The 14,572-nt window shown below is 42.6% G+C and overlaps 1 protein-coding gene across 1 annotated transcript in view; it reads left to right on the top strand.

Annotated features, from left to right (window-relative positions):
- CSMD2 (CUB and Sushi multiple domains 2) overlaps positions 1-14,572 on the top strand; it is a 306,084-nt gene that overhangs the window by 66,141 nt on the left and 225,371 nt on the right. The window contains 1 exon segment of the mRNA XM_074894313.1: positions 13,196-13,390. Coding sequence (XP_074750414.1) covers positions 13,196-13,390 — 195 coding nt within the window.

Genomic DNA, 14,572 nt, shown 5'->3' with positions numbered 1-14,572 from the left:
CCTTTTTAGACCGTTAGCTTTTTTGGCTCAGCCTGAGCACTCACTGCTGGAGTTTTCTTTTCAGTGCTGTGTCATTAAATTCCATGAATTTTCACCTCCTGCAGACTAATCACTTTAGTGCTTGTGCTTCATGTTTGGAATTATCCTGTATTTTAATAGAATAGATCCTGTAGTTTGGCATGAAGTTGAATTCTTATTTTATATTAAAAATTACGTAAGCCCCACTCGCTGCTAAGAAAACAGACTGTATTTGAAGCACAAGAGTTTTGATAGTCCTCATGGAAGTGACATAAAGGTGATTCCAAAATTATCTTGTAGGTCTGTAGAAAAGAGAACAGTTTGTTCTACATGCTGTCAGAAATTGTTGTATGTACGTTTTTCAGAGTGTCCTGGATGGAGATCCAGGTCCCAGACTCTCCCAAAATTAAATTTCCAGACATTTTGTTACGTATTTTTTTTGATTTTGTAAACTAACACAGAGGAACCTTTATGCTAATTAAAATGTCTTACAAGCATTGACCTGACTTTTATCCTGTTCCTCCCACTCAACCTCTCATCCTATATAGTTAGACCAGCCTTGCAGGAACATATAGTGGGCAGAAAATGAGTTTGTGGTAGCATATTCCTTATAGTAATCTCATTAGCAGTTGTGCTGTTGTGAATACATGACCAAGTTGTCCGTCCGTGCTTTCTTGATGTATCCTAAACCGTCTTGGAGCATCTTCATCTGTTGTTGTCTTAATGATGGCACATGCATGTTGGTGTCCTCCTGAGCTGGCAGCCTCAGCTGACTGGTAGGTAAGGAAGTTAGTGGAAACAAAAACTTAATGGAAGTTAGTTTTCTTGTTCTAGCTATGTAATTATGTATGAGCAGATTCTCAGTGGGCAAACTAGCTGTAATTTTTATATTGTACAGAAAAATCTATGTTGCTGAAAGTGCATTGGACCAAAGCACAACAACGCCTGGTGCAGCTTGAGTGTACAGAGATGATAGCCATTAATTCTCCCCGGAAATTTTTTGTTTCAGGCTATAGTGCTGAAAGTAAACAAGTGACTTGGATTAAAAAAAGGGCTATAACAATCTTTTGTTTAGAAATGAAATTAAAATGAAAACTTTTTAGAGCTTGAAAAAGTGTGGTGTTACTCTTTTGAGACTGTAGGTTGCCATGAAAGCATACAGGCTGTGCTACCCCCTAAACAGATCTATTTTTATGGCATTTCTGGCACAAGTGAAAAGTCCATTATCAGAAATCCCATGAGAACTAATGCTAAATAGATTTCCAGCCTGGCTGACCAGTCCCCTGAGCCACAGGTAATGCCTAAATGATGCTTTGAACATATAAAATATTATAGAAATGCCACATGTTGTTAAGCTTTCTGTTATGTCTCTGTACTGTGGAATATATCCAATTTCACTGGAGCCTCGGGTAGCTTTCCAGTGCTAGTAAACTTTGTCATGGCTGGAATTCTACTGGACAGCAGTCTGTAATCCTAGCAAGAGCAAAACTGACTGCTCGTCCGCCTGTGCCAACCCCTCAAGGGATGATGGGCCAACCCCTGCTGGGGCTCCTTATTCTGGTTCCAGATCTCCTTGGAGCTCCTCAGTGGGACCAGCAGGAGCTGCTTTGGCAACAGGGGGGACTGGGGGGAGTGAAAGGAGCTGAGGAAAAATTGTGAGTTGAGTGAGGTTTGAAGCCTTTGATCAAGAGAATAGATTTTCTGATTGGAGACAAAGATCTGAGAGGACTTAGTTTATCTGGTGGAAATGGTCCTTTTTGGAAGAATTTGGGTACAGTGATTTGGAAAGGAGGGTGGGGGTTATTGGGTGAAAGCGCTTGGCTAGCCTGTGGAGCAAAAACTCGTTAAGAACTAATAGCATTAATTTGTCTTTGAAAGATGAGAAATTGAGGTGGGATGAGGTTGAATGGCAGGTGTACTCCTGTAACTGAGAAAGTATGTTTATCCTTGCTTATGAAATGCCTTTTTTCCTTTATTCTTTAGTTGTTTAATCCATATATTAGGCCTCTGTTGGTAACAAGTCATGGAACAAGACAACCCATGATGTATTGGTACTGTCACAGGCTGTAAGCCTTGCTCCGGGGGCTGCCTTCCCAAAATACCAGGGTTATAAGAAGGGAGACGCATCTTTTGCCTCTGTGGGAATTGCCTCGTGAAGCTGGAAAGAAATGTGCTGTAGGACAGTAGCAGTTTCTTTCTGGTCTTCTAATGCGTGATGTTGGTTTCCTCCTGTCTTGTGGCACAACAGCTTCCCTGATTTCAGTAAAACCTTTCAGCGTTTACAGAAGCAGGTGGGTGGATGTCTTCAAACATCACTAAAAGTTTTCCAATTACTCGGCTGTAAGGGAGGGAAGGTGTGCAGTACAGCATCTCTCTTGTGGTCGCAGCAGTGTGGAGTCTCTCATTTCAACACTGTTTACAAGACGCTGAAGCTGTCTGGAAAGCATCAAGTGTTGCCGTGTACAAATCTGCACTTAAAAGACGCTCTAGTGGAGGCTAACAAAAGCGTTTGCAGTGGGGAGTTCATTACTGAAAGGTTACTTATATAACTTTCTCCCTCCTTTGTGGCATGCCTGTAACTTTTATAAAGTAAATCATATCCTGAATGTCTTTTATGATGTCAGCAGGAGACAGGACTGAGAAATGGCCGTAATCCTGAATGTGCGGCACTCGAGTCCAGCAGTTGCTTTGTGCTTTGTAAGAATGGGAAGGTTTAATCTCCAACCAAAGTAGCCTTTCTCTCCTACTGCTCTGATCTTTAGCTTGCATAAGCCACCGCCTGCTGTGCTGCTTTGGAATTTATTTAATAGCTCAGTTGTTTGGACATGATTAAAAATATAATGAATGGAATGAAGCAGTAATAAGATGAACAGCTCATAAAGGGTTTTGGTCTAAAAATACCTGTTTCGACTCAGCTAGTATAGTGAAGACTGTGGTGGCAGTCACAGAAAAATCCACTGCATGAATCTCTTACAAGCTTTAGTGAGCTATTGCTGGGTGCGAGGCGTACGTGTTACCTTCTCTAGTTTATATTTTACGATGGGCCCTATTTTTTTTCCGCTCAAGCATTGCTTTGACTTCCTAGCATTTTCCCTCTGAGTGCCTGATGCATAGCTCCAGAGGAAAGAGGTTTGACTTATTTTAGATTGAATTGCATGTTGAACAGGTGCTGTGTAAATTCTTCCTTCCAGTGTGAGAGTTGAAGGGGTTGAACTTCCATGCTTTGCCTGGATGTGCTTTGACTGTTTGAAGGGTTCAGGAGCTGAAGACTGTTTAGATTAAGATTTAGTGTTTTCGTAATAGGAAATGTTCAAGGCATAAACTGGTAGTCATAAAAGCTGGGTATTTTTCTCTTCTGTTGTAGACAGGTTAAGGAAATTGTCTGTAATAAACAGATCTTGTTCTTTCATCTTCCTCTGAGCACCTGCAGTAGAGAATGCCAGGGTGGGTAGGTGAGTGTCTCTACTTCCCGTACTCTCTATCTGAAGTTCACATAGGGTTTGCATCTTTGCCCGCAGGGAGGGTAGACTTGTGCTGCATATAAACAGTGTAATTCAAGTAGCAGGGAAAAATGGAACTGGAAGAAATTATTTTTGAGTTGTTTCATGTTGAATGCTCAGTGGAGTGCACCTTTTTTTCTCCTTGTTATTTGCATATGGGAACCTAACATGGTATTTTTGTGGTTACATTTGAATTCTTTCAATATGATCTTTCTCAGTGTAGAGTTGTATTATCAAAGCCAAAGCATTCAGCTTTAATGTTAGTGATGTGAAATTTAAGCAACGCTTAGGTTTCCCTCATGTAGTGGAACAAGATTCAGGCCAGTTCTGAGATCTTGAGGTATCTTCCAAGTTCAGTCCCAGTCCTTTCTCTTTCCATTAATGGTCTCCAAGTGTCCTTTAAAGCAAATCTGTATCCTGTTTCCATGACAATATTTATACAATAGATGTCTTTCTTGTAACATGTATATATGGATTTTTCATTTGTAGCATCTCTTTGCATCAATTCCTGGTATATTTAAGGTGTCCTTGAAGTACCTGGACCATTGTACTCTTCTAGTTAGAACTGAAACGAGCATTTCTGGATAGATACAGACCTAACCTTTGAGTAAAGCTTCACAGTATCTTGTCTGGGGAGAGAAGAGTGAATGAGGTGAATTTCTTCCATTTTGCTGATGAGTAAAATGGATGGACAGGAACATTCATTGTGTGCTGGGTGGTCCCTCCAGGTTTCCCTGCATCCCCCATTTTGTTTTCTTCAACTTGAAGATGGGCTTTGTTTGGGAGAACTGGAGCTGTGTACTCATGCTAATGGTTGTGGTAACAGCTCTCAGATTTTTTTTCACCCATGAAGGGTGGCCAGCAGCCACTCTAGTTGTGGAAGTGCGAAGTGGGTGGCTGGACGTTTCTCCCTCCCTCTCCAATACGCATGTCAGTGCCAAGGTCTTGAAAGTGGACATGAGTAATCCACACTGGCAGGCAGGCTGCAAGAGTCCCTGCAGGGCCTGTCTTCCAACTGGCCTGGCAGCACGGGAGAGGTGCACAGTGCAGCTCAGCCATGTCTTGGCTAAAAGGTGTGTGAAATTACACCCACGTCCTTCAAGTCACGTGCTCAGGAGTGACAGGCAAGTCCCTTCTAACTGAAATTCAAGATGTTTACTTCAAGTGTCTAGTCTTCATGTCACTCAAAGAAAACCTCTGGAGGAATGCAGGGCGTGGTTATTTGTTAATGTGTGATGGGCCGGCGGGTCTGGAAGCAGTGGGTGCTCTCCTGTTTGCAGTGACCCCGGGACCGCAGGAGGGCTCTGCTGCAGCCCCCCCTCGAAGCAGGAGTGGTGACCAACACTAGATCAGGTCGTCTGTGCTTTTGTTTGAATCTTGAGGATCTCCAAGGACAGAGATTCTGCAGAGTCTCTGGGAAGCCTGTTAGCATGTTTTGCTTCCCTTCTACTGAAGGGTATTTTCTTGACATTCGCTCTGAACTCTCAAGTTATGTTTTTGACTGTTGCCTTTCTGTTTTGTTTTTTTTTAAACTAGTCTTACGGGCATTTCCCCTTTCACCTTCCCTGCCTGCCTTAAGCTTAGCTTGCATGAATGTGCTTTTAATGTCCATTAAATAGGATGTTTGAAAATCAGATGTGTGAAAGAAAAGATGGGGCAGGTCTGAGTACCCAGATCCACAACATCTACCTTTGAGTAACAGACAAGGATTTAAAAGCAGCGTAAGGTCCTTGAAATCAGAATAAGCTCTTGCTTCTGGATATATTCAGGCATTGAGGAGCTCCCATGTGGGGCTCAAAACTTGTTCTCCAACATGAGTGCATGTTATTGCGTAGCTTGCAAAATTACGCTTGTGGCAAAATTTGCAAGATAGGCACCTGTGAATTTAGGAAATAGGACTGAGCTCTAGGCATGTTTTTATGACATAATTAGATCATTTCAGCTTTGTTTTCAGTGAGGAGGATAAAATTACCTTCTAGATTTTTTTGATCAGTTATGACCGCAGATTAATAATGAATCTCTAGTGCCGGAAGCAGAAGACTTGCTAATTGCTACGGCAGCTCAGTGAACTCTCTCATGGCACCATCCTTGAAATGTATTTGCTTTCTGGTTATTGATATGAAGTGTCTGCACTCTGAGCTCAGCATTCTTGGTTGCTTTTACTATTGACCATTCTACTCAACAGTGTAATATTTCACCTTTCCTGTTCTCAAGGCCGTTCCCTCACAAACTGTGTGATATCACTGATTAGTTCATGTACTGCTCTGTAAGGTTGATGTCCCAGTTAGTTATGTTGATAGTATTGGCCATCATGTGGTATCAAGTAGCCAAGCTTCCTAAAGAAGCTACAGAAAAGATAACTGTAAGAGGGGAATAAATTATAAAGGCAGTTGGAAAATGAAAACAAACTAGCCAGACCTTATGTAGTTTGAGTGGAAGCTGAACCAACTGGAAGCTGTGAATTACGGGAGTTTCTGGGCCCACCTCTGAGAAAATGGGTTATTCATGGTTTAACCTCAGTACCATTGTGAGCAAACTCAGTCTGTCTTGTTTGGGAGGATGGTGGGCTGCTGCTCGAGCAGGAGAGTGGTGTGTGTGACCCCCGCTGCCCCTCCAAAGGCTTCTGAAAGCCGGGAGTGAGGAGTAGGAAGGATGTGTGGAGCCACTAGTAGAAAGGAAATGGAGCTGCCCGTGCTGCTGATGTGAAGGCTCGGCAGGTCTGTGTGTCTGGGCACGGGGATCACACAGTGCTGCAGGTGAGACCTCAGGAGCACCAACACCGCTGGGTTCCCAGCGGCTCCGGCCTCGGCAGGGGCTGCTGCTGCCCTGCCCTCAGATACCCGCTGCTCCAGAGAAGTGGCTGCAAAAACTAGGAGTGATATGTTGTGGCGAATGCCCTTCCTCTGCTGTGAAATATTTATTAAAACAGATGTAGCTGGCTACAATCTCTGTTTCTGGGTAATCAGCCAATAGCTAGAGAAGATCAATAAGCAGATGAACAATGTGGTCTCTAAAGTTGGAAGTGGCTTTTTTTAACAGAACAAAGAGCGTTCCCTGTCCAGGGACACTCTCCAGCAAAACGCAGAGCGGATCAACACTGGCACCCAGTGTCTAGATAGAATCAGTTCAAATCTGGGTTTCTAGATCTGACACCATTTTTTCACACTGACACCTTGGTTTTCGGTCCTGATGTCTACAACGGAGTGAGGTGCTTAATCTGATATGGCAGCTGAACTCTCAGGGGCTGCAGTTTTAATTCTACTTTCGTTTGGTTCCTGCAGTTGTCTTCTGGTGTTGATAACCACTGCAGTATTGCTTTTCTTGGCTTGTCTTTTATGTTACAAAAAGATGCAGGTCTTTGTTCCCTTGGAATGGTTAACCTTAGTTCAGTGAGGAAGAGAGAAAACAAATGTAGAACCACCCTCCTCCCTGGGGAATTTTTTTCAAGTTACTCTGCAGCTGTTAAATGCCAGTTCAATGAAGCCTTTAAACATACACTTAAATCCATTCCTGCTAGGCAAAACACTTAACCACATACTTTAAATTAAGCTGGTGTTCAAGTGTCGTTGCACTGAAAAGCAGCAGGACTAGAGCATGTTCACAAAGATAAGCACATTCTCAAGTGCCTTGCTGATTAGGCTCCTGATGCAGGAGAGCATCCCAGGTTGGGATGGCATGTGAGGAGCACCGCTTCTGGAAACGAAGCATCTGCTGATGTCCAAGTATCTGCTGGCATGACGTTGCTCTTCAGGGCCCAGGAAAGGACTTTTGTAGCCAGGCTTCAGTATCTCTATCTTCAGTCTAGCCAGGCTTTGTCTACGGTGCTCAGCAAGTAATGATGCTTATTTGAAAGTATAAATAATGAGTAGCATACAGTCCCAAAAGTTAAGGATTCCTGCTCACTGCATCTCTGAAGATATGCAGGATTGTTGCCGTATCTCCCATGATCTTACTGCTTTCATATTTTGAATCTTTTGCTATTTCTGTACTGGGATGACTAAATCAAATCTAAAGTAATCCTCTCTCAGCTTGCGTGGTACTCTTGGAAGATGCACTGAAGTTGCTGTAGCACATTGCAGGAAGGTAAATTGAAAACTGAAAATGAATTTCCAAAAAAGCCCTAGAACTACTACCACAAAGAAGATGGATGATGAACCATTCTGGTCTGTTATTATCCAGAAGTAACTATCTGGCTGGTTTTTAGTGAACAAAGAAATATTAGAGGGAAAAAATAGTTTCCATTTAGCTTTATCTCTGTTGCCTGTACTGGAAATGAATCATGACATAAAAAAGGACAAAATGAAATGAAAAAGATAGCATTTATTTCTTTTTCTGTAGCACACGCTGGACACTTATTCTGAAGGTTAAAACTCTTCTGAACTAAAACAGATTGCACTGAACCAGTGGTGAAAGATGTTAGAGAGTCATGGAGTATCCCTGTGGTACTTGGCCCAAAAGTTACGGACGAAGAGGGGGAGGGACTTGGTCTGTGTGGATCTCCCCCTCCCACTAGAGTTCACATTTGTGCTGGCCCAAGGTGTGCTGTCCATGTTGTGCATGGGTGTTTCGGCTAATTTTTGAAACTGTGATGGAAGTCTTAGAAATATTCTCCGTAAAGAATCTGTTTCTCTCTTTGAATCTCTAGGAAGGTAACAAATACAGTGCAGATTGTCTTTGGAGTGAAATGCTGCTCTGCCCAGCTCTGCTGCTCGGGGTCTCTAGCAGAAGAGACCTTTCAGTTGATTCCCTTGGATGTCTCGACTTCCAACCCCCACTAGATTCAGGAAGTGCAGGAAAATGGCAAGAAGGGTTAAAAGAGCATAATTAAGATTAGTTTGGAAAGGAGTGTGCAGAGATGACTGAGCCAAGTAGTTTAGGTCAATGATTTTGTTATTTTGCTTGGTCTATGTAGCATCCTTTCATTGGGATTTATAAATTATTCCTGCTGTAATAACTGTATGCAGGAGCTATAAGTGCCTGTTCTGGCATGGCTTGCTTGCTTTCTTTTCTTTTTTATTAGGAATGAAAATTAGTTGGGAATGAGGAGATAATGTATGGCCTCATATCATAAAAGTTGCACTCCTTGATAAGATTTCAAGGTTAGAACAATGATAGCATTGAAATATCTGTCGTAAACTACCACAGATAATTCAAGCAATAAAAATGCTTCTTTTAGCTATGTAAATAGGGTAATAGACTGGAATGCAGTATCTAGATGTATTAAATGTTGGGGTTATTTTATATTCGAACAATATAAACAGAGAAAATGGAGCTGAAGATTAATTTGAATAGGAGATGGGGAAGATTTCTCTTTGGGATGGTGAGCAAGCCTAGGGATGGATTTGAATTTGCTTTGTTTGAAAGTACCTGAATTGGTAAAGTAGCTCAAATGTATCAATGTGATGACCAAGAAGAGAAGCATCTCCCAGCTTCTTTTTTTGTTTTCATTTTCTTCTGACAAAAAGAGCCATGGGGTTTTAGGAAAGGCTGGTGTAATTAGGCTGAATGCGTTCTTTTGGTGAGATGCTGTCCAAGGATGTCTTGAGTCACATCTAATGACTTAAAAACTACTAATTAATTTCAAATGAACTGGAACAAGGAGGCACTGCTTGACAAGTACTAGGATTTGAGAGCGACTGATCTTGAAAACTTCCAGTGTAGTGATCCAGGGCAAGGGGGTGAGAAAAGTTGGGAACAGCCTGGTGAGCCTGTTGAAAAGGGGTAAAAATTAGTCAGTGAATGGTATGAAGCTTCTGATGCAGATCAGCAATTCTGGTAGCTCTGTAGCTGCTCTTTGACAGCTCACAGGAGCGGATGGTGGAAACATCTCAAATCTGTTGTTCCCGCTTCTGATTTGTTTGGTTCATTTTCAAGCAACAGACTGTGAAATCTGAGAAACCTCTGGTCTTGCACCGTCAGATCTGGCTCCATGAGGCGAAGCATCTTTATAGCTCTATAAAAGCTGAGTAGCACCCAAGGTCTTGGATGGGTGGAGCCTGTGCAGTTTCCAAAGGATGGGACAAAACGGGCCCAAACAGAATGGCAAGAGACAATTAAAAAAAGCAGAGAAAGTTTGGAGCAGAAGGGAGTTGAGTTGAGCAGAGGTTGGTCTTGGGCCCTACAGGTTTCTTTTTGACAATTAGTGGATTTGAAGGATAGATTGAAAACTGCAGAAAGTGGGAGAGTTCCAGGTTTGGTGGGTTTATTCCTGACTGATGTTTTCCATGTCCTGACACTTCGTAGTTTCTTGCTGAAAAGGTGCCATTTCTGCCTTGTTCTCAGATCATCCTGTCTCATGTTACAGTTGTAGCTCTCGCCTAATCTCCTTTCCAGAGGTTCTGGTCTGGTGCTACTGGTGTGTCTGATGGCAAGTAACACCATGATGATGGTTCCTCTATTGTGTCATCTCGGGGAGTGAGGTCTCCAGGGCAGTATATCTGAATAGTGCTTGGGACAGTGATGTCTGAGGTATGTTGAGGAGCTCTCCAGGTGCAACTGCAATAAAATAATCCTATTTCCTTTCCTCTGTCATAAAATAAGATAACGGTTTGGCAGCTGTTCAAATCAAGACAAATAAAATAAACTGCTCTAAATTCATCATGGAAAGAAGCAGACTTAGCTACAAAATGACTAACAGGACCTTCTATTCATCTGTACAAATCTGGTCTGTGGCTGCATTCATTTCCATACAATCACTGGAAAATATTATGTTGATTGCTTGGAACAAAGCTTTTATAGGGAGGAAAAAAAATCCATGCTACTAATCTACAGTGGAATTGGTAAATGGGTAAGACAAAGCTTTAATAATATTATTCTGTGCGACATCTGATGTAAATAATACAGTTCTATTAATCTCTCAAGCAATCAGAGAGTCTGGCTGTTAGAGGCAGCCAAGTATGAGCAATAATATTATCTCTTCTTGGGAATGTTGGAGTAGAATCACAAATCCATTGCTGTGAAAGCAGTTGCTACACCAGCTCAGGGAGTTACACTCAGCAGCGAAACAAAGGCACAGACTTCCTGTGCTGAGAGAACTGGTCGGGGGCTTACAACGACATCTCCAGACTCTGCACCCCAGCAGTTCGGACCCCACTTGCAATCTGCTGCTGGGGTTTTGTGAAGCTCTGCGTTCTCAGGAAGCACACTCATAGTGTCCTTTGACTCTTCTCCAGCCCTCTGCCATGCAAGGTGTGCTGCTTCAGCTCGTGTTCGGGGCTGACCAAAATCATCTTCTGCACAAGTGCCGCAAGGGCATGACTGACAGCAGATCCTCCTACGGGCAGCTCTGCTGCTTATGCCAAACCCAGCTCTGGATGTAGCACCGGGCTCTTTGAAGCAGATCTTTTGGTCCACGAGGCAGCAATTTGAAGTGTTTGTCTTCTGCAGGTGTGCATTAGTGTGTTTTGTTTTGTTTTTTTTTTCAATTCAAAATAATCAATGCTTATCAATTCCTGCAGCAACCCCACTGAATCCAAAGTGATCAAGGAGTTAATGTTGCCTCCCCCAAAAAGCATATGTACATTGTCCTGTAGTTTATATTAGTTAAGGCAGCCAAATGAAGCAGAATTTTTAAATGAGATCCTGTTTTTCAGGTATGATTTTAAGGTACAGTGCAGGTTAAGGTTGTCTGATTCTTCACAGTTCATTAAGTAGAGAGCAGCTAGTCTTAGAGATTGACTTTTAAAAATGATAGATTTTTATTTATAGCAAAGTTCTAGTCATTAATTTTAAAGGATGGAAGCATAAAAGTAGGAATGGGTTCATTTTTTTAAAAAAGTGACATTGATAATTTAATTAAATTGGGGTTTTGAGTATCATTACAGAATATGAAACATTAGTTCTACACTGCTTTTCAGCCCATCTGATGTATTTGATAGCATCCCCCCACTTACAAAACCTGCATGGTCATGAATATTTCTATGTGAAAGTTGCTGCTGAACTTCCCAGCTCCAGGCACTTTGTGGAAGGATATAAATAGTATTTTGTGGGAGGGAGCAAGGGGAAGAAATCTTGTCTGTCAGAGCTGGTACCTGGCCCCCCACTGCTGCGTGGGGAGGCTGGAGCCAGGGCCGTGTCCCCGGGGTGCTGGCTGCGCTCTTCTGGGGCTCCAGGAGGGGCTGCTCCTCTGCACACAGATGTGGGCAGAGCTTGCAGTCACAGCAGGGGGAAAAAAAAGAAGCTGAAGCAGTGCAGCAGTCGAGGTGTACGTGGCATTAAAATTAATCAAGTTTAAGGTGGAAAGGTTGCATTTAATCTGGAATTGGGTTAACTAGAAAACAAGGTGGTCTGTCTGGATGCAGGAAGCTTAATCCTATATTCATTACAGATTAGTCTTTCATTTCCCTCGCTGTGAGGGATAGTGTCTGCTGTGGAAGCCCTCCTCGCATGCCTGCGCGCTGCTCCACAGGGGCAGGAGGCCCATGGTGGAGGCAGAGCAGGGAAGGGTCAAACCCTGCTCTGAAAGCGCTGTCCTGCGGCAGGACAAAGGTAGCATCTTTGCATCGGTTAGCGTTAGGGATTTATGTTTCATTTCATGTGCTTACACAGTTTTGGTTGTGTTCTATTCTGCTGCATTCCATGTATACTAGCATATCATTTTCCTTTTAATCTTCCTCTTTTCCTTGGCAGAGCTGCAGACTAAACCTCCCTTTGCTCGTAGAAATTAATCTGGTTTTGTTCATGCCCCAGACAAAATTGTTTCCAGTGATAAACCATCACTCAGCTTTGAATGACCATGTTTTCCTTCCTCTGATGTTTCAGCCTTAATGAAAAAGAACTATAATACAAGATACTGCACAAGGGCCTGATTCAAATTTGATTAAGTCATTCCTCAGTCTTGGTTGTCTTCACTGGGTTTTATATTGAGCTCTAAACCCATGATTTGAGTGGATGTTTTTGGAGGGGTTTATGGGAACCGGTGGAGTTTTATTTAAATTCTTTGAAACTGCTGCACAGAGGCATTGGGTAAGGATTTACTAGCATTTTAGCTGCAACTTCTCCATTTTATATTCAAGTATCCTTGTTTCTTTTGCAAACTTGTGGGACTATATTTTGCCTTCAGTGGAGCTGGGTTTAACTGTATTGTTCAGAGTCTGGTTTGATGCATATGTGTGAAATCTGGATTAAACATACAGTGTAAGGAAGCATAAATCCTGGTGGGCTGAAATGTTGCTCTTTTTGTCTAGGCAATAGTTGCTAATTACAGGTTTTGCTGTCTTCTGTGTGGTTCGAAGGGATAATGCAACTCCACTTAAGTTGCAGGGGTCTTTGAGGTGCCCGGCGAAGGTCTGTTGAGAAACGTTATTTCAGATGGGAATGTAATCCCTGGATTCTGATCAACTGCAGTCGTGTTAAGTAGAACTGCAGGGGAGCGTAGGGAAGGGGGATGCTTTGGTTTAGAAACTGGTAAAACTGGTCAAGAAAGAGTGGCTCTTGTTTCTGATTCAATAGCTTGGGGAGTGATTTTTGCTTCCTTATGTATACTCTGTAGAAATGGTACTTAACTGTACCTGGCCTAATGAATTCTGGGGCAGTCCAGTAGGGTAAGTTTTGTGGTTATTTGCCCTTTACATTTTAAGTGATACATTTACTTTGAGATGAGCCTTCCCTCTGAGTTCTTCACCTGACAGCTCTGTCACAATGCACTGTCCCTAACCAGAAGCAACTCTCTTTGACAGTTCTACCAAGTCATACCTGCGGAAATCCGGGAAGGCTGCAGAACGGGATTCAGCAAGGGACAACGTTCAGCATCGGGGACAAAGTGAGATACAGCTGTAATCCCGGCTTCTTTTTGGAAGGACACGCGTTGCTCACGTGCCATGCCAATTCGGAAAACAGTGCCTCCTGGGATTTTCCTCTCCCCTTCTGCAGAGGTAAAGTGCCCTCTCTTCATCTGGAACAAGCCACAGTTGAAACAGGATTTAATGAGCTATTTGGGCTTGGGAAAAACTTCATGGACTGTAAGCTTGATTTAAAAGACTTGAAACTAAACATGATGTAGTTAATATTGAGGTTCCTTTTTATTGGATTCCTTAAAGCTGCCAGGGTTTGGGTGACTAATAGGAAGGTTATGAAGTGCTCAAAATATTCAAAATGCTGCACAGCTAGTTTAACTTCAATTTCTTTGTCTGAAGTGGAGGGGAAAAAAAAAAGCAGGAGTATTATCCATAAGATAAGGCACCTACCCAAGACCATGGAGGTTTTCTAGACCAAACACTAGAAAACAAGACTGGATTTTCTGCTTTCTGCAATGTCAAGCTGGCTTCCCTCGTGGCACGTTCCACAGTGGTTCTGGTGCTTTGCCTGTGAGGAAATGGAGTGTGTGCGGAGTGCTGATGTGCTGTGGGTTGCTGGCAGTGGGGCGGGCAGCCTCAGACAGGGGTAAAATACGGGAGCTAAAATCCAGCCTTTGCTTGAAAAGGCTGGCCAGCTTTCCTGCAAGCCCTTTTGGGGTAGGGAAATGTAGATTCCTTCATCAGAATAGAGAGCTGCTTGCTAATTCTCTGGGGCCACAAGAGACTAGAGAGAATCTGTAAATATACAAGTGTCTGTGTTGTTACACCAAAACACTTGCTGCTGCTTTGAAGTTTTTTCCCCTCGATTCCTTGTGTATTTCAGGAGAGCATCTTATATTGATTCTTTTTATTGACTCTGCTTGTGCAATCAATCAGCAGTTCTAAGCTGTAGCATAAATCTTGAATTTAAAGTGAGCAAATATTGTTTGCTTGATAGTAATATGTGCTACTTGCTGTATATCTTCTACGCTTACCTACTGGTTTGGGTCCAAGGGCATTATACTGCTGAAGGAGTGGTTCATACAGCAAACGGACACTGGAGAGGAATAGCCATCATGGCCATTTTAGTATTATCAGTTATGATTCTTTGCTCTTCCTTTGAATTAGGACTCTCATGGTAACCTTTTTTAATTTTTTTTTTCTAATTTCGCTGAAAGCGTGTGCAGGAAAAACATTCACTGAAACTCAGCCTTAAGAGTATGCAAGGCAATACCCTTTTTAGAGGAGAAGGAAACTACCTGCATCGATGGACCAGTGTTC

The sequence above is a fragment of the Strix uralensis genome, chromosome 25, assembly GCF_047716275.1.
Source record: "Strix uralensis isolate ZFMK-TIS-50842 chromosome 25, bStrUra1, whole genome shotgun sequence".
NCBI classification, from domain to species: Eukaryota; Metazoa; Chordata; class Aves; order Strigiformes; family Strigidae; genus Strix; species Strix uralensis.
This window is presented reverse-complemented; position numbering and strand designations above follow the sequence as displayed.